Genomic DNA, 17,917 nt, shown 5'->3' with positions numbered 1-17,917 from the left:
ATTGATCCATCAATGAGCATGTGTTAAATGTCTAACAGCCCCAGTTACTGTTAGATATAACAGGGACAGAAATGAAAGCTTATATTTTTTAAGGGGCATGTGATATTTCTGAACCTCCATTTCTTTACCTTAAAATGGGGGCAATAATAATTGTAGTCTTTTATCTGAGTCACACATGAGATGCTAGAAGAAATGCACATGCCAAGGCTGTAGCAAGGGAGTGGATTTCTAGTCCCAGATCCAGGGGAGAAAGTCCAGGCCTATGGCTCACTGGTTGTGTGACCCTGAGTAATCACTTTGTGTCTCTGCACCTTGGATTCTTGTCTGTTAGATTCCAATCTAAGGTCACATGTTGCTCTGACATTTGAATGACCAGGGAACCTGGGATGTCTAGTGGCAAAGCTGAGTTATTTCCATTAGACTCGGGGTCTCTGACTTGGGGGTATGAATTATCCTGATACCTGGGGGGGGCATAAGAGGCTTGTCAAGGGATTATTGGAATATTTGGTAAAAGAAACCATATCATCTTACTCAAATGTTTCCGACTTGTAATGTGGCTGAGAAAGCGAATGGGGAGAGCCCCGGTGGGTGGGAAAGCGCAGGGGTTCTGGGCGGCTAAACACTTTGAAAGAAGCCGCTGAGCCGCTGCCTCCTTCCGACCCCGAGTGGAAGGTCTTGGTGCCAGCCGGAAGCTGGGAATAGCTTGCCAATCAGGGCCCGCCGTGGGCTGCCCTGGGCCTCCTCCGGCCAGCAGGCCGAGAGCAGGCCGAGGGCCTCCTTCCTGGGGCAGGTCCAGCCCCCTGATTTGGGGGGGCTCCGTTGCTAGGGGACTGGCTTCTCCCAGACCCCGCGGGGGCGGGCCGTGTGCTTGCCCGGGAGGCCGCTAGGGGGCGCACAGAGGCCGGGCGGGACTTTCCGGCCTGGCTGGGCTGGCCCGAGCTGCTTGCGGCCGGCCCTCCCCTGTCATTTCCTGGCCCCTTTCCGGAGAGGCCGGGGCCGGCCGGAGTCGGAGCCGGAGCCGGAGCCGGAGCCGGGGCCGGAGCCGGAGCCGGAGCCAGAGCCGGAGCCGGGGCCGGGGCCGGGGCCGGGGCCGGGGCCGGAGCCGGAGCGGCGGCGCCCACCGCCCCTGGAGCCATGGCGTCCCCGTCTAGGAGGCTGCAGACCAAGCCGGTCATTACGTGCCTGAAGAGCGTCCTGCTCACCTACACCTTCATCTTTTGGGTGAGGGGGGCCTGGCCGGGTGGGGCCTGGCCCCGGGGATCTCGCCTTTTTGCTCCGCCTTCTAAGCGGGGGGGGGGGGGGCGGGGGGGCGCCCGGAGGTAAAGCAGCCAGAGGGAGCCGGGCACGGCGGGCGCGCTGCCCCCTCCGCGGCCGTCCCTGCCCCGAGACCCTGAACTCCGGGGGAGGGGCGGGACGGCCCGGATCGTGGAGGACCCCTGCCGGAGAGGGAGGCTGGGGGCTCTGGGGAGGCGCTTTCTTGCCCAGGTGTTCGCTACCCACCTGCCTGGGCCCGGCGCTGGACAAACCAGGCCTGAGGTGTTTTGGGGGGGGGCAAAGAAAATCTTCCCTCTCCCCTCCCCTTTAGCAGCCTCCTAAGGAACAGCGCTGCCAGGCTCTGGCCCTCCCCCAGGCCTCCCCTTTTCCCTGGGGCTCCTTGGGGAGCCCCCCCCCACAAGTGGTTCTCAGTTTTCTGATTTCCCCTCAGTTCACAGGTGTGATCCTCCTAACAGTTGGCATATGGGGCAAGGTAAGCCTGGAGGTCTATTTCTCCCTCTTAAATGAGAAAGCCACCAACGTCCCCTTTGTACTGATTGGCACCGGCACCGTCATCATCCTCTTGGGCACCTTTGGCTGCTTTGCTACCTGTCGGGCTTCAGCCTGGATGCTGAAACTGGTGAGTTCTTGTTTTCACAGGCAAGGGGATTGCTTCTTGCTGCTCCCAGGTCTCAGCCACCATTTTGCCTTCTCTAGTGCTGGGGGGTGGGGTGGGGAAGAATATTGCCCTACAACTTGTCCCACCTTTTCCAATCTCCTGTTGGAGGAGCAGTCTCCCTTCCTAATGTTTACACCAAATTTCCAAATGTATAAGTTGAATTGACAGTTCACTTTCCAAGATGCACAATGTTCCCTGCTGCCTTCCCCTGCATCCTTAGTTGTCAAAGATGAAAATGGACCCATTGAGGCTGTTGATTATGAGATGTTCCCAGTTTGTCTTGACCCACTCTTGGTTTTTCCTTTCTCCAGTATTCCATGTTCCTGACCATTATCTTCTTGGTGGAGTTGGTGGCAGCCATTGTAGGATTTGTCTTTAGGCATGAGGTAAGGCTGAATCCAGGACCTGGGGTGAGCTAGTTTGGCCTTGAGAAGGACCCCACTTGTTAGAACACTTAAGCACATAATTGACTTTATCACCATATCACAACTTAAGACTTTCAATAACTAAAGAAAGGTAGACTCCTGAACTGAAACTCAAAAGGAATTACTTTAAAGACCATCTCGTCCATCTAACCCCCACACCTTACAGAAGACAAAATTGAGGCCTGGAAAAATTAACTTGCTCAGGGTCTCAAACTGACACATATTTTTCAATTGTGTCTGACTCTTTGACCACATTTGGAGTTTTCTTGGCAAAGATTCTTGCCATTTCCTTCTCTAGCCCATTTACAGATAAGGAACTGAGACACACTTGCCCAGAGTCACACAGTTAATAAGGGTCTCAGGTCACATTTGAACTCAGGTCTTCCCGACTCCAGGTCTGGTTCACTTTCTGCTATGGTGTCCTCTGCTCGCAATCTTGACTTTTTGTCACTCTACTGAGAGTTTAATACATCTTATTTTTGGATGAGGACAACTCAATTTATAAGTGTGCTGATTTAAGGACATTTAAAGAAATGAAATATGCCCCTTGGTGGGCAACACTATTTTAGATTTCTCTGGACCTAGATTTTAAGTTCACTTTTTTTTTCTTAATGGGAATGCATTCAGATGATAGGTTTTTGATCCAGTAGTATGAAAGCTCCTGAGGGCAGGGACTGTCATTGTTGTCTTTGTCATTCCAATATATACTATAACTATGTGACCATGCACCATTGACTTCACTGCTAATTGCCTCAGTTTCCTACACTATAAAATAGAGCTAATAGTTCATATTTATAAAAAGTACTTAGCATAGTGCATGGGCCATGGTAGGTACTAATTCCCTTTCCTTCTCAGCATTCCTCAGGGCCAGTTATGAATGTGTTCAGTTTCTGGATAGGCAAGCTCCTCTTTTAAGAGGTTTTAGTCCATGGGCCCCAAAAGAGAGCTTTCCATTGTGAAAGAATTGCTCAGGCATGGAATTCTCTAGGCTCATAGGATCTGAGATCTCAAACTGGAAGGGATGTCAGTGTCTAAGTAGTCTCAGCCCCTGATTTTACAGAGGAGGAAGCTGAGGCCCAGGAAGGGGAAGTAAAACAAATGGTGAGATTAGGGAATGAAGTCTGGGATTCTAGAGTCAGTTCTGTTTATCATCTCTTCTACCTAGATTGGAGCATGTTTCTACTTAGATATTTGTATATGCTTTGGCTCCCAGTTCCCAGTGAGGTCACGCTAGGTCCTCGGTTGGTACCAGTGGGTTAGTTAATTCAAGGAAGATGTTGGTTACATTCAAGCATTAGGTCCAGAAACTAAAGTCACATGATCAAAGAAGTACACTGGTGATCTACCAAGAGGATGTCCTGGTGGAAATATGCCCACCTAAATCTCCAAATCTGTGTTCCTATGAGCCAGATGATCTCTGAGGTCCTGTCCAGCTCCAAACCTCTGATGCTAATTCTCATGGAATATAATGACTCTGAAAGCAGGATGTCTGCTTCCTCTCTGCTTTCTTGATGGGTGTTTAAGACATAAAGTCCCTGATTCTTCTTGTAGCAGAGGCTCAAAGGGGAAGCCAGCAGACCCCAGGGGACAGAAGCAGAACCAGGCCTCTCTTCATTCTTATCTGCCCTAAGGTTTGGGGTTTGTCTTCTGAGTGGCCACTAAGGAGATGAGTTAAGACTTTATGATCCTGTGAGTCATATGACCTCTGGCCTCCCTTTCAACTCCAACTTTATGGGTCTGTGATTATTAGGCATGATTTCTGGGCTCTCTGCCAGCTCTCAATCTATGATCTCTTGTTCTTTTCATACACAGTAGAACCTGGTGGGAATATACATGCCTTCTATTTAGTCCATTTACAGACTTTCCATGTTGCTATCAGAAATGAACCCTCTCTAGCTCATTCACAGGGAGGACCCATGGTTTCATCTAGAATATGACTCTGTCCATGGTATAAGGTATATTTTATTGGGACATTACCATTTCTTTGGTATCAGAAACAACATTAAAAGCAAGTTAGGGCTAGTTGGAGTGCATCCCTAAACTTTGGAGGTTGATCTCAAGAAGGTCTTCCTGTCCCATAAGCCACCTCTTGGTGCTCCTGTCAAAGACAGGATCCCGAGCTGGATGGATTACTGGCTGTGTCCAGGTGACTTTGTCCTCCCTGAGTTGCTAACTTTTCATTGTAAAAGTTTCCCTTCAGTTTTGTTCAGTGGAATTCTTTTTCCCTTTCTTGCAGATTAAGAACAGCTTTAAGATGAATTATGAGTCTTCCTTGAAGCTCTATAATGATACAGACTTTCAGAAAAGTGAGGCAGTGGACACCATCCAGAGAACTGTAAGTGTGTACACTTTGTATATCCTCTGACAGGAGGATGAGTTCTTCCTCTCTGCCCTGAGATGGCCTTCTTGAAATGGTGACTGGGACAGAAGGTCCCAGATTTCTTCTTGTAGCAGAGGGTCAAAGGGTAGGGAACTGCTAGCACACCCTAGGCTAAAAGGGTAATCATAACTAATTTCTTTGTAATCTGACCTCCAGTGTTTTCTGAGTGGGTGGTTAGATGAGAGTTGACCACTAAGGTTTTGGGAAACTGAGGAGTGGAAGAGTTGAAGTGGGCTTTCATTTCTCTAACCAAGACTGTCAGAGTGCTGAGACAACCACTGTCAAATATACAGCTGATAAGTGAAGTCAAGACATCACTCTGCTGATGTCATTGGTCTTTATCTAGAGTAAAAGACAGCTGCTGTAATGTGCTATTATGGGGGAGGGGACAAGGAAAAGACAAGAACTTCTGGGGTAAGTTTGTAAAAATGCTTCAGAACTGAATTGTCTTACCCTCTCTCTTATCAGCTTTATCCCCTGCCCTGCCCCCATGCACACATGCCCTTCTAGCAGCAGGCCTACTTTTTTTTTTCAACCAGCCTTTCTCCTTCATTACCCACTCCTAGTCAGGTGCTTCAGTGAATTGGTGAGCTCCTTGATTGCCCCCAATGATACAGATTCCCTCTTATATTCAAGCTAACCCAGGACTAAACTGGCCACATGGGCCTTGCCTTCTTGCACTTCCCCCTTTCCCCAACATTGTTATAACAGCGGTGGAGTCTCAGGGCTCTCTGGTGGCCAGCCTCAGCCCTTGCCAGGTTTTGGGTACCAGTCCATCTTTTTTACTTGTCCATGTCTTTAGAGATTATTCTAAACTCCATTTCTCCTTTATAATTCCTTGTTTGGGATATATCCAAGCCTTCTCCAGCCCAGCAGGCATTTTTCCATTGCCCTCTGAATCATCCTTACTTTAGTTCTTACAGACTCAGATCCTGTGACTCACCAGCATACAATATCATCAGGGAGATATTGGTGTTAAAAAGATGAGTCGTTTCAGGCAGGGAGCTTGGACTTGGGCGTCATCAGAAGAATTGCATGGCTTCCCAGAGACCATCTAGCTCACCCTCTTCCTGTTCCATACTCCATGCCATGTAGAGTTATAGAACATTCAAAGAACAAAGAGTGTAGAAATACTGTTAATTAGCAACATTGGGGCTATACTTGGGGCTGTGCTCAGCTGGCCCAGTTGGGTTTCACTGCCACAGAATTTATTTTTCTCTCATCCTTGGGGGTTGGGGTACCTGCTTCACACTGAGGCCTAGGTGCTGCCCTTGTAGGCTCACTGACCGTGGAATATGCTGTGGCTTGAGGGTGCTCTGGAAGGGGGAGGCTCACTTTGCAGGCATCAGTGAGTGGATGGTCTGGTATAAATTAGAGGCTGAGGTCGAAGTCCACCCCAAGAATTGTCCATTCGCGTGCTTGAAATGATGTGACATGCCCTGAAATGCATCAACCCCTTGACTGACTTTTTCAGTTGCACTGCTGTGGTGTGGACAGTGCCACAGACTGGGAAACCACTTCCTACTATGCAGAGAAAGGCTTTCCCCGGAGCTGCTGCAGGTTCCACAGCTGTGTTTGGGCCGATAGGAAAGATCTGAAGAAGCAGAATCAGGAGGTGGGTAATCATCTGAGGATGATGGGAAGAGCAGTTTGGGGAAGGTGACTGGCAGGTATCTTGTTTTTCTTCTGGGGAATGGAAACTCCATTCCAATGGGAGATCTGAGTTTTTCCTTGAGAGATTCACTAGAAAGTTGTGGCTCTCATCTGGACCAATGACATTAGTAACTGGTGTCAGAATTCTCATTTCTTTCCTACAAAGAAAACCTGCATCTGATCTCCCTGAGGCCTGTGTTCAACCTGATTTGTTTTTCCCTCCTAGGGCTGTTTTGTAAAAGTAACAACTGTTATTCAATCGGAAATGGGTGTTGTAGCAGGCATTTCCTTTGGAGTTGCTTGTTTCCAGGTAAGTCCTTAGATTCAAGTGACTTTTGCCTATTTTTTTTCTTCCTGTCCACAGTGGAGTTTAGTTTTTAAAATAATCCTTTTTATTCATGCTCTTTTTTTGGTCACTGTAACTTCTCAATGACTCCTCCTTTCCCTCCAACCTCTATTTTGTAACAAATATAATAATGTAAAAAGAAATATCCTCAGCACCTCGCTCCTGTATAGACCTCCTTTTGTGTTTGGAGTGCAGAGTGTGGGGCCCGTAGTCAGAAAGGCCGGAGTACAAATTTGCCTTAGATACTTCACTAGCCATGTGACCCTGGGCAAGTCACTTCACTTCTGTTTGCCTTGGTTTCCTCATTTGTCAAAATAGAACTAATAACAACACCTAGCCTCCAGAGTTTGTGAGGATCAAGTGAGATAACTGTCAAGAGCTTAGCATGGTGCCTCACAAACAGTAGGCATTTATAAATGCTTATTGCTAACCCCATGAGTCCTCTGGACTCATGACTGATCATGACTTTGATCTGCATTCTGAAACCTTTTGGATTGTTTTCTTTTATTGTGACTATTGTGCAAATTATTCTTCAGCTTCTTTTGACTGGATTCTGTGTCAGTTAATATATATCTTCCCAAGTTCCTTGTAATTTTTCCCAATTCTTATTATATTCCACTGTCTTTTTATACCTCAGTTGTTCTCCAATCGATGTACACCCCCTTTTCCTTTCATTTCTTTATGAAGATCCATTCTATATTCCCTTCTTAATTTGACCTCCTTGGGGCTTCAGTAGCTTTTATAGTAAGCTGAAATACTTTTCCTGGGAAGCCTATGGCTTATGATTCAAGGAATGAGCAGGGGCAGGTCTTCCTTTCCTTCAAAAGTGACATAGTCTCTTTTTGACACACAGGATGGTTAGACACAACTTTTCAGGTCGAGTTTGTGGATTCAGTTTTAAATGTAGTTAGAGCCATTTGGTCTGAGATTCTGATTTCTAGATGTTTAAAAAGACAAAGAAAAAACAAGCAAATGTAGATTCCCCTCTCCCCCATTGCAGTCTTTAGATGTCTTAAGTCTTATCTTTCTGTCTTTCCAACATGGGTGACATACGTATGCTACTGAAAGCCTAGAGGAAACAGCTTACTGTTCTCTGAATCCCTCTTCTATTTTGAATCATTCTTTTCCCCCATGGCTAATCTTTCAAAAACAACAGACCATGATCAGAACCCCTAGATTGGAACCATCTTCACCTGCATGCATCTTTGGGAAGGAGTTTGTGGTGCCAAGAATTGGCGCCTCTTGGTTAGGGCAGCCTTTTGGCACCCTGCAAAACACGGGATGCTCCAGAACCTTGGCTTTAGTCTGTACTTGTAATCAGACACAATTCCAAAACATAATTAGAGCTCTCTTTTGTCTACTCAGACACTTTCTCCAAGTGCAGCCACAAGTCCAAATCCAGGAGTTAAGATAAGAATTATCCCTGAACATGAAGAACTATAGTTATTATTCTACCAGGGACTTGATTATATGGAGATTATAAAGAAGGTATGATTTTCTCAGCCCAGGTTATTCCTGGAGTAGGGACTTCTTCCAGAAACATAGGTAGGGTTTTTCAGGTCTCTGCCACTAATACAAGTCACTGGCAGTGGCTCCTGGTTGGGTGACTTGTACTAGGGTTCCAAACATGTGAATTTCAGGGCTAGGGTTGGAAGCCATGGCTTCTGGCTCCCTTGGTCCATGCTACTGCTCTCTTTTGTTTGTCCTGAAGTTCCCATCATAGCATTGGAGGGTGGTTGTGATCAGAACACTGATTTGTACACTTAACTTCAAGAAAACCTGAAATGTGACTTGTCTTTGTTCCTTGACACTAACTTCCCAGGGAGTCGTGCATCTACACGAACCAGTACCCAAATGGTGGAACCCTTTTCTCATCATTTGCTCAAGGCTAGGGTCCTAATTTTTCCATCTGATGATTTTCCTTTTTCTTTTTTTCTTTATTGTTAGTTCATATCTTCCACCCCCCCAAAAAAAGCATTGTTCTTGCATACCTTTGATTTCTCCTCCCCACCCATGCCTCTCTCCACTTCCTTGTAATTAAGAAGGAAATTCAAGAAAAACAGACCTGCACATTAGCCACATCTGATGACAAAGCTTTATTCCACACTCAAAGGCCACCAAGAGATAGGAGAACTGCAGATGTTGATTTTCTGGCTGGCTCCAATATCTTTCAGTGTTGTTTTCCTTGATATTATTGTGCTCCTATGCAAAGTGTTCTGACTCTGAACACTCCCCTCAGTATCAGTTCCTACAAATCTTTCTGGGGTTCCTCTAGATTCATCAGTCAAGACTTCTTATAGTGCAATAATATTGCATTGCAGTCATTTATAGGAGGCATTGTGGTGGGCAGAGTACTGGGCCAGGTGGCAAGAAGACCTGAATTCAAATTTAGTCTCAGACACATATTAGCTATGTGATCCTGGGCAATTCACTTAACTTTTATTTAGTTTTTTTTTTTTTTTTTTTTGCAAGGCAATGGGGTTAAGTGGCTTGCCCAAGGCCACACGGCTAGGTAATTATTAAGTGTCTGAGACCGGATTTGAACCCAGGTACTCCTGACTCCAGGGCTGGTGCTTTATCCACTGTGCCACCTAGCCACCCCTCACTTAACTTTTGACGACCTGAGCTTTCTTATCTGTGAAATGGGAATAATGACAGCTCCCATCTCCTAGGGTTGTTGTGAGGATCAAATGAGATCATAGTTTTGGGATCCTTTGTGAACTTAAAGCACTATATAAGTGCTACCCCTTATCATTATTAATAATAACAATAATAATAATACATTTTTATTACATTCTCTAGTAGGTTCAGAGGTTTTTTTTTTTGGTAAAACAGTATACCTTTTTGACAGTACAATAAGCTGAGGTAGCTGTATGCCAACCAAGGGCCACTTCCCAGCTTTGCATTTTGCTCTGTTTCCTTGTGACTTCCTATATCTGACTGTCATCACAGACCCTTCCAAGTGTGGCTCATCTTCCTTCTGTATTGAGTAGATTTTTTTTTTTAGTTTTTTTTTTTGCAAGGCAAATGGAGTTAAGTGGCTTGCCCAAGGCCACACAGCTAGGTAATTATTAAGTGTCTGAGATATTGAGTAGATTTATATTTTAACCTCAAAGTCCTTTCTGGAAAGTTCTCACAGAAGTGAAGTTTGCTTTATCAAAGTGAGTGACCTTGTCTGTCTCTGTTTACAATAACTGGCCCAATATTCTGCTGAGAGGATGGAAATAAGTGACATTCTCTTTTCTCCAGGACCTGTATTGTACATTTACTCAGAATTTAGCCTTCTTTTACTGATCTTTGCATTCCGATCTTTTTCATTGTTCCATAAATTGTTCTAATTCTCTTTATTTCATCAATTTGTCTAGATCTTCTCATGTTTTTTTTTCTGAATGTCTTGCCTTCATAATTTCTTATCACCCAATTACACTGATGATATGTTCTGCCATTTCCTAATCAGTGGGTGCCCACTTTATTTCCAGTTTTTTGGTTCCACTTTAATCTCTAGAGAGGTGTGTTTGTTTTGAATTTTTGACTTTGGATCCTGGGTCTTTTTTACTTCTTGGACTGAGAAAAAAGGCACCACTGACCTCTTTTTTTCTGAAAACTTTATTGACTTGGGAGGGCTTCTCCTTGAATGATTGTTGCCAGGGTCAGGAAGTCGAGAAGCTTTCACCTGCAGGATTGGGTTTTAGTGATTCAATCTCATTGCTCTTTGGATTAGTGAGGCCTTACCCAGATTATCCATCAGAAGTCAATACCCATAAGTCAGAACTGCCCACAGGAAAGGAGGACTATGTGACCTCAGATGCCTCTTAGATTCCTGGGGCTCCTTGTTTTTCTTGGTCTGATTCCCTTCTTGCTCTCTTACCAGTTGATTGGCATATTTCTGGCCTGCTGTCTCTCACGTTCCATCACAAATAACCAATATGAGATTGTGTAAACTGGTGCTTGATGTTCTTCGCCTCTCTGACTAAGGTAGGTCTCTTCAGTCCTGGGGCCTCTTCTAGTATCATTGTTTGTGCTCTTTGCTATAAGTGCTTTGGAGCCTACCCACCCCTGGGGTACTAGGATCTTGGGTTTGTCTGCCAGCCAAGCTGCCAGTGGAGTTTATTGAAATTCTTCCTGGATAAGTTGTGACTTTAAATCAACCAACTTGAATTTGCTGAATAGTTTGTAAAGACAGTCTTCTCTCTTTAGAGTCTTGCCTTATGGGTGCAGACTTTGGTTGTTAGACCTGTCCATTTATGCACAACATAGTGGGCCTTTTGTTTGTACCTGATAGTCTTGTTGTGGAGAGCTGAAAGAAATAAAGCTTTGAATTAAATAACCCCCCGTTTAAGAAAATAATCCTGCTGTTAAGTCCTTGGCTGTAGGAAACTGACTCTGAACCCTGACCTCTTAGTGGGGTCTTGAGTGTCATTGGTCTCCCCCTGAGCCCAGCTCTGCTAGTTTATTGTACGTTTATATTGGTTCATTGCTTGTATTTTGGTGTCCTGTTGATCACTTTCTCTGAAAGAGAGGTGGGCCCATTGAACTAAACTTAATAATTAGATGAGGAAATGATTAAGGGGCTTTTTTGCTGGACCAGAAGGAGAGCCACAAGTTCCACTGTAGGATTTTGGGAACTGAAAGGGCCCCTAAAGGGTGTCTTGTTTGGAATCTGGCCTAGAGTAGCTAAGTGACCTACCTGCCTCAGGCTCTGGAAGCAGGTGATAAAGGTTGCACTCTCAGCCCTGAAAATGCTACCTCTTGTCCTCCTAAGCTTGGAAAGTAGAGATTCTTCTGCTAACCAGACAGGAGCACTGGCAGAGAATCTTCTGTCTTCCTGCTCCAGAGAACCAACAAAAGCGTCCTTGTAGTAACTGGGCCATGCTTCATTTTCCTCTAGTTATGGTACAAGCTGGTTTCCCCTCTAGGGGCCTACTGGGGTCTGTGCTTCTCCTCTTACAGCCACCCCTCATGCTCACATACATGGAAAATTTACTGTGGGAGGCCACAGTTTTCATATGTCTGGGCCTCCTCATGTCTCTGGCAGTAGATCCAGGGCTATCACTTGGGAAACTCCTCCCCTCCTAGCCTTTCCCCAAAAGATGCCTCTCTGAAGGCAGAAGAGGAGCTGGGCCAGGGCAAGGCCACCTGGGCCAAGATCATGGTCACAGCCACAGCTGGAGGAATGAGCATGGTTGCTATTGGCTGCTACAGCCAGAGATCCTTCTCCCAGCCAAGCCTCTCCAGGGTTTGAGTTCCCCCCAATTCCTTAAGCCCCTTTGATTGTCCATATTAGCCCTTGGAGCCATGGTAAGTCACTTGTGGCCTGCCTTGGGGGGTTGAGAGCAGGAGGGCTGTGAGGCAGGGATAAGAGTTCTTTGTTTTTCTCTATTTTCTGTTCACCAAGGGGATCTTTTATTCTGGCCCATTATAGTTTGTTTTGCTACTGTCCCCAATAGCTATGTGATAATGAACATTGACTGAACTTTAACTCTTTAGATTTTCATTGGTTCATTCCTTGTGTTTGGATCTGTCCTTTATGTGTTAGATCCTAAGCCTCCAGAAGGCAGGGACTGTGGCTAGGCAGCCAGTTGGCTATGGCATGGCTCATTAGGTGTTTCGTAAAACTTTTTGATGATGAGATCAGGTAGAGAAAGCAGCCACTTTGGAATTCATTCCTTTCAACCCTTATTAAGCCCCTACCATGTGCCAGACGGGGACAGACAGAACTGGAGTAGGCCTGTACTTCGGGACCTTATGTTCTCTGGGGTTGCAAAACATATAGGTTATATCCATGCTAATTGGAGCAGAAGGAGAGTGAGGCCACTGCCAGCTCAGGAAAGAACTCTTAGAAGACTGCAACTTCTGTGAAGAGGGCTCTGATGGAGGGAAGCCAAGGAGACAGAGGAGTTGTGTGCATAGGACACAACTGATTTGAAGGCATGGAGACCAGAGATGTAATCCAAACTTGGAGAGCTCTGGGAGGCCGGGTGGACCGGAATAGAGAGGGGTCATAAAGAGTGGAACTGGACACAGCTGGAGTGGGGAGGCAAGTAACATTCATTTCTCCTTCTTTTCTTTTCATTAGCTTTAGGACATTATTCTCAGTCCCCTTCCTTGGAAAATACTTCATGGCCTTCTGTACGCAAAGTGCTGAAAAATTGTATGAACAGATTGAGCCGATCAAGACCTGGCAGTTAGGAGAGCACCATCACTCGCCAGCCCCCAACTGAGTTGTTCGAGGCTGTGGGTCCATTGCAAGTCACCTTAAGCTAACAGTGTGTATGGTGGGCACCTTCGGGCCTGCCTGGTGTTTCTCTTTGTGTCTCTTTCCTACAGGATGGGCTCTGTGGGCCTGCTGGCCCTGGCTGCAGCCTTCCTCTTCTTTGGTGCCATGCTGTCTTTTGTGCCCAGCAGAGCTTCTCTTGTTTGGCTGTGGGGTTTGCAGTGTGCAGCCACCGGGCTGCCCGTGGACACCTACGTCATCAAGGCTGCCAACTGGTGCTTCTGGATCTCTGACCTGATCTACTCACACTAGAGACACTCGTGTTCTGTGCTGGACCAGGGCTTGGGGGCTGCCCCTTCTCTTTCCTTTCCTAAATCAACGTGTTGTATCTGGTTTGTAGGTTTTCTCTCCCTTTTTGTTCTTAGAAAGGCCTTACTTTGTTCTGAATTATGCTGTAGTGATTTGGTTTTCCCTGAGGAACTTGTAGGGTAGTGATTGTTCCCAGGAGCCTTAGCTGCTAGTATTTCCCAACCAGGTTGGCATGATTTAATGGTCAGTATTACGTACTCCTTTACCTTGTGTTCTTGTGTATTGATTTGTGTTTGGGGCCAATAAATAGAAATTCCGCTGTCTCAATAGCCAATAAATGGTTGACTCTTGTCCGCAAAAATACTAGCTGTGTTGGATATGTGTTTTATTGAACATAAGAAGAAATCTGCCAGGGGAGGTGGGTGTAATTCACCTAGTCACGCTTTGCCTCTGTCATTTTCTGTCTCTCCTTCTCTGTAACTGTCTCTCCTCTCTCTGTCTCTCCATCCCTCCATCTCTCTCTCTCTCTTTCTCGCTCTGACTCTTCCCCCCTCTGTTGCTGTCTCTATCTCTCTTTTTCTCCCTCCCTTCTCACTTTCTCTATTTCTCTGTTTCCTGTCACTTCCCTTCTCTTTCTCTGTCTCTCCCTCTCCCTGTTTCAGTCTTTCGGATTCTATGAGTCTGTCTCTTTCTCCTCTAGGTCTTTCCAGCCTTCTCTCTCTTCTCTGTCTTTAACTCTCTCTCCCCCTTTCTGTCTACATCTTTGTCTCTCTGTCTCTGTCTTCCATTCCTCTCAGACTCTGTCTCTCTTCTTTCTCTGTTTCTCCTTCTCTCTCTGTCTCCTCCGCTCTGTTCCTCTCTCCTTATCTCTGTTCCTCCCTCTCTGTCTTTGTCTGTCTCTATCTCTCCCTTTCTGTCTCTTGGTCTCTCAGTTTCTCTCTTTGTGTCTCTCTCTTTGTCTCTATGTGACTTTCTCTGTCTCTGTCTCTCTTCATCTCAGTCTTTTTGTCTCTGTCTCTGTTTCTTCCTCCTCTATCTCGCCCTCTTTCTGTTTCTCTCTGATTCTTTGTCTCCATCTCTTTTTTTGTCTCTGTCTCTTTTTCTCCCTGTCTCTAATCTCTCCCTTCCTCTTTTTCTCTTCCTTTCTGTCTCTCTCTGTCTATGTCTTTGTTTTTTCTTTGTCTCTTTTCATCGCTATCTCTGTGTGTATCTCTCTCCCTCTTGATATATCCTCTATCTCTTGCCTGTCTGTCTGTCTGTCTCTCATTCCCTCTCTCTTTATGTCTACCTCTCTCTGTCTCTTTCCCTTCCTCTGTCTCTATCTGTGTCTCTATCACTGTGTCTTTATGTCTTTCTATCTCTGACTCTGTCTATCTTTTGTCTGTCCCTTCCCCTATCTCTGTGTCTCTTTCCTATCTCTAATTCTCTCTGTGTCTCTTTCTTTTCATCTTGTCTCTCCCTCTGTCTCTTTTTACCTCTCTCTTTCTGTCTGTGTCCTTCCCTGTCTCTATCTTGGTCTTTGTCTCTCTTTGTCTGCCTGTCTGTCTCTTCTCTTTTTCTTTTTCTTTCTCTGACTCTGTCTTTTTCTGTCTCTCTTTATCACTCACGGTCTCTCTCTTTCTCTGTCTCTTTAGCTCTCTGACTCTCTTTATTTCTATCCCTCTGTCTTTGTCTGTCTCTCTGTTTCTGTCTCTTTTTGTCCCTGTCTCTGTCCATCTCTCTGTCTCTTGCCCTTTTTTCTCTCCTTCTCTTTCTCTCTCTTGGTCTCTGTTTCTGTCTGTGTCTCTCTCTTTTCTTGATCTTTGTCTCTGTGCTTCTTTCTCTTTCTTTTCCCTTGTCTTTGTCCATCTGTCTCTCTGTCTCTCTTTCTCTCTTTCTCTCTTTATCTTTCCTCTCCTCTCCTCTCCTCTCCTCTCCTCTCCTCTCCTCTCCTCTCCTCTCCTCTCCTCTCCTCTCCTCTCCTCTGTCTGTCTCTTTCTCTTATTGTCTGCCATTCTTTTTCTCTGTATCTCTGTCTCTCACTCCCTCTCTGTTTCTTTCCTTTTCTGTTTGTCTCTTCTCTGTTTTTTTATTCTTGTCTCTGTTTCTCTCGCTGTCTCTGTCTATCTATCTCTGTTTCTTTGTATCTGTGCATCTCTATCTCTTCTATCTGTCTCTGTTTTTGTCTCTCCCTTTGTCTCTCTCTGTGTCTCTCTCTGTCTCTGTCTCTCTCTCTCTCTGTCCATCACTCTATAACTCTGTCTGTATCTCTATTTCTTTCTCTTTGTCACCATCTGACTGTGTCTGTCTCTCTCTTTTCTCTTTCTGCAAATCTCTTTCTTTCTGTCCCTGTGTCTCTTTTTCTCTTTTTCTCTCTTTCTCTCTTTGTCTCTGTCACTGCCTCTCCATTTCTCTGTCTTTTCCCATCTCTCTGTCTCTGTTTCTCTGTATCTGTATATCTCTTTCTCCTTCTGTCTTGCTCATTCTGTTTCTCTCTCCCCTCCCTGATTCCCTCTCTCTCTCTCTTTTCCTCTTTTTCTCTGTCTCTGTCTTTCTGGCTCTGGCTCTGTCTGTCTGTCTGTCTATCTCTCTCTGTCTCTCTCTGTTTCTCTTTCTATCTCCATCTTTCTCTTTGTGTTTGTCTGTCTCTCTTTCTCTCTGTCTCTGTCTGTCTCTCTCCTTCTGTCTCTGTCCTTCCCTCCCTCTCTGTCTCTCTGCTGTTTCCATTTGTCATTTCGGAGTCTGTCCATCCTCTAGGCCTGCTTTTCTCAGGATCCTTCATTTGTCCCAAGCCCCTGGGCCCCTCCCACTTCCCTGGATTGAGACTGGCCTCATACCAGGAGGAGCTATCTCCCCCCCCCCCCATTTATATGTTGCCAGTTCTATCTGAGCCACTCTGATCTGCCCTCAGCTGCTTTCCCATCAACCCTTTCTCTGCTGACTGGACTCATCTTGGCAAGCACCTACTACATGCCAGTCCTTGTGTTGAGAGCACTTTCCAAATGTGATCTCACTTGATCCTCACAACATCTAAGACAGCTGGTACCCATTTTACATGGAGGAAACAGAGTCCACCAGGAGTTAGGTGACTTACCCAGGGTCCCACAGATGCTGTGTCTGGGATCAGATTTGAATTTGCAGCTTCCCGAAGACTCCAGCCCAGGGCCCTATCTGCTATGCTCCCAAGCTGCTTGATGACTTCAGGAAATAATTTATAAAAATTTAAGTCAGTGGAAATAAATGATTCAGTTGTTTTCCACCTGAAACAGGCACAGGGGAGGGCTTCTTTGTTGCTTACTCTGGGATTACACATCACTTTTGGAGATGCCAGCCCATCTGTTCTTGGATGGATTCAGCTTCATACTTTGGGGGTGGGGCGATAAGTTGAGGCAGCCAGTTATTCACACAGTGTGTAGAGAACACTTTCAAATATTCTCTTGGAACTGTAGATATGGGTCTTATTTAAGGATTGTCTAGGAGTCAAGGGAGTTGGGTACCAGAATCAGATTGGCTCTTCACTAGATTTGGAATATTGGGTTCTTCTCTGGGCCTCAGTTTCCCCATTTGTAAAAAGGAGGTTACACTGGGTAACCTTTAACGGTCCTTTCAGCTCTTTCTGTGATTTCCATGCTAGTCTCTGATTCCTAAATAACTGCAGCAAGGTCTATAGGATGTTCTTGGCCAGGACACCCTCAGGGAGGGCAGTGGCAACTTTGCTGCCCTTGGAATTCTATCTTTGAGATCTGGAGACTGGCCCATGGAATTCTTGGGTTGCTTCCAATTTGAACTCTCTGATTCCAGTGTGTTCACTTCCAGAGGTTTGCTTCAGAGGGAGTCCCCTTGAGAATCAGTCCCTGGTTGGCCCTTTGCTGGGGAGGCACAGGTTATAGTGCTTCTGGACAAGCCCATTCAGAAACCTTGGCAGTTTGCAAAGGAGAGAGTGGCCCAGTTGGATAAGCCTGAGTTAGAAAGGGAAAGGAGGAAAAAAGTATTCATTTGTCTCTGTAATTTATAACTAAATGAGCTCATTAGAAAGTAATGGGATGATGAGCATGGCCATTAAATACCAGTTTGCCCAGGGTGCTGGGTTGGTTGGAGCTTTTGAAAATTTCAATCTCCGGTTTCTGTGGTTTTCTGTGGAGGTTGAAAGTGCTTCCTGTAACAGGAAACCCCTTCTCAGTGGCACTGCTCCACTCTCCCCTCCAGTAATATATCAAAAACTCTGAGAATTGATCTCTTAGGCTGTGGCCATCACAGATAGAGATTTTCTTGGTCATGTGGCAGATTTTTCAAATTTGTTTCACTCATACCTTCTTGCTTTTTATAACAGTCATTTTTGGATCTATCCCATGAAATTCAGTAGGCCTTAATGTTAAACAAAACCAGCTGACCTGTTCGGTGCCCATATTTGCTTTCATCTTCAAAAAGAATCACAGTAGGCTGTGGCCAAGATCAGGTACTAGAGTTACACACCCTTCTCTTCCTTGCTTTAGAAATCAGAAGATAATAGGCATCAGAAAATAATAGATGATGTACAAAAGGAAAATAAAGGGACCACTTTGATCAGCCTTGATTGTTAGTGAGGGGAGAAGCTGGCATTATCTAATTGTCTCTTCTGCTTTCTACCCCTATGATCATAGCAATAGCTTTTACAAACATTTCCTCGTTTTGTCTTCAA

At 45.5% G+C, this 17,917-nt stretch overlaps 1 protein-coding gene across 2 annotated transcripts; it reads left to right on the top strand.

The window, feature by feature from the left end:
• Positions 1-1,062: 1,062 nt before the first annotated feature.
• TSPAN6 (tetraspanin 6) lies at positions 1,063-13,623 on the top strand. Of its 2 annotated transcripts, none has more exons than XM_074200591.1 (8): positions 1,063-1,221; positions 1,706-1,894; positions 2,245-2,319; positions 4,595-4,693; positions 6,213-6,353; positions 6,618-6,701; positions 10,609-10,712; positions 13,065-13,623. In XM_074200591.1, the coding sequence occupies exons 1-7, from the start codon at positions 1,135-1,137 to the stop codon at positions 10,675-10,677; spliced, it is 744 nt and encodes a 247-aa protein (XP_074056692.1). In that variant the 5' UTR covers positions 1,063-1,134; the 3' UTR covers positions 10,678-10,712; positions 13,065-13,623. The 2 variants fall into 2 exon arrangements, with proteins under 2 accessions (XP_074056692.1, XP_074056691.1); XM_074200590.1 differs by having other exon boundaries at positions 1,064-1,221; positions 12,814-13,623.
• The last annotated feature ends 4,294 nt before the right edge of the window (positions 13,624-17,917 follow it).

This window comes from Macrotis lagotis, chromosome X, assembly GCF_037893015.1.
Source record: "Macrotis lagotis isolate mMagLag1 chromosome X, bilby.v1.9.chrom.fasta, whole genome shotgun sequence".
Taxonomy (NCBI): domain Eukaryota; kingdom Metazoa; phylum Chordata; class Mammalia; order Peramelemorphia; family Peramelidae; genus Macrotis; species Macrotis lagotis.
This window is presented reverse-complemented; position numbering and strand designations above follow the sequence as displayed.

Excerpts from the sequence above, each read along its gene's own strand:
- TSPAN6 (XM_074200591.1), top strand. The coding sequence starts at position 1,135 with ATGGCGTCCCCGTCTAGGAGGCTGCAGACCAAGCCGGTCATTACGTGC. Across the intron at positions 1,895-2,244 it reads CAGCCTGGATGCTGAAACTG|TATTCCATGTTCCTGACCAT; the intron begins GTGAGTTCTTGT and ends TCCTTTCTCCAG. Across the intron at positions 2,320-4,594 it reads GATTTGTCTTTAGGCATGAG|ATTAAGAACAGCTTTAAGAT; the intron begins GTAAGGCTGAAT and ends CCTTTCTTGCAG.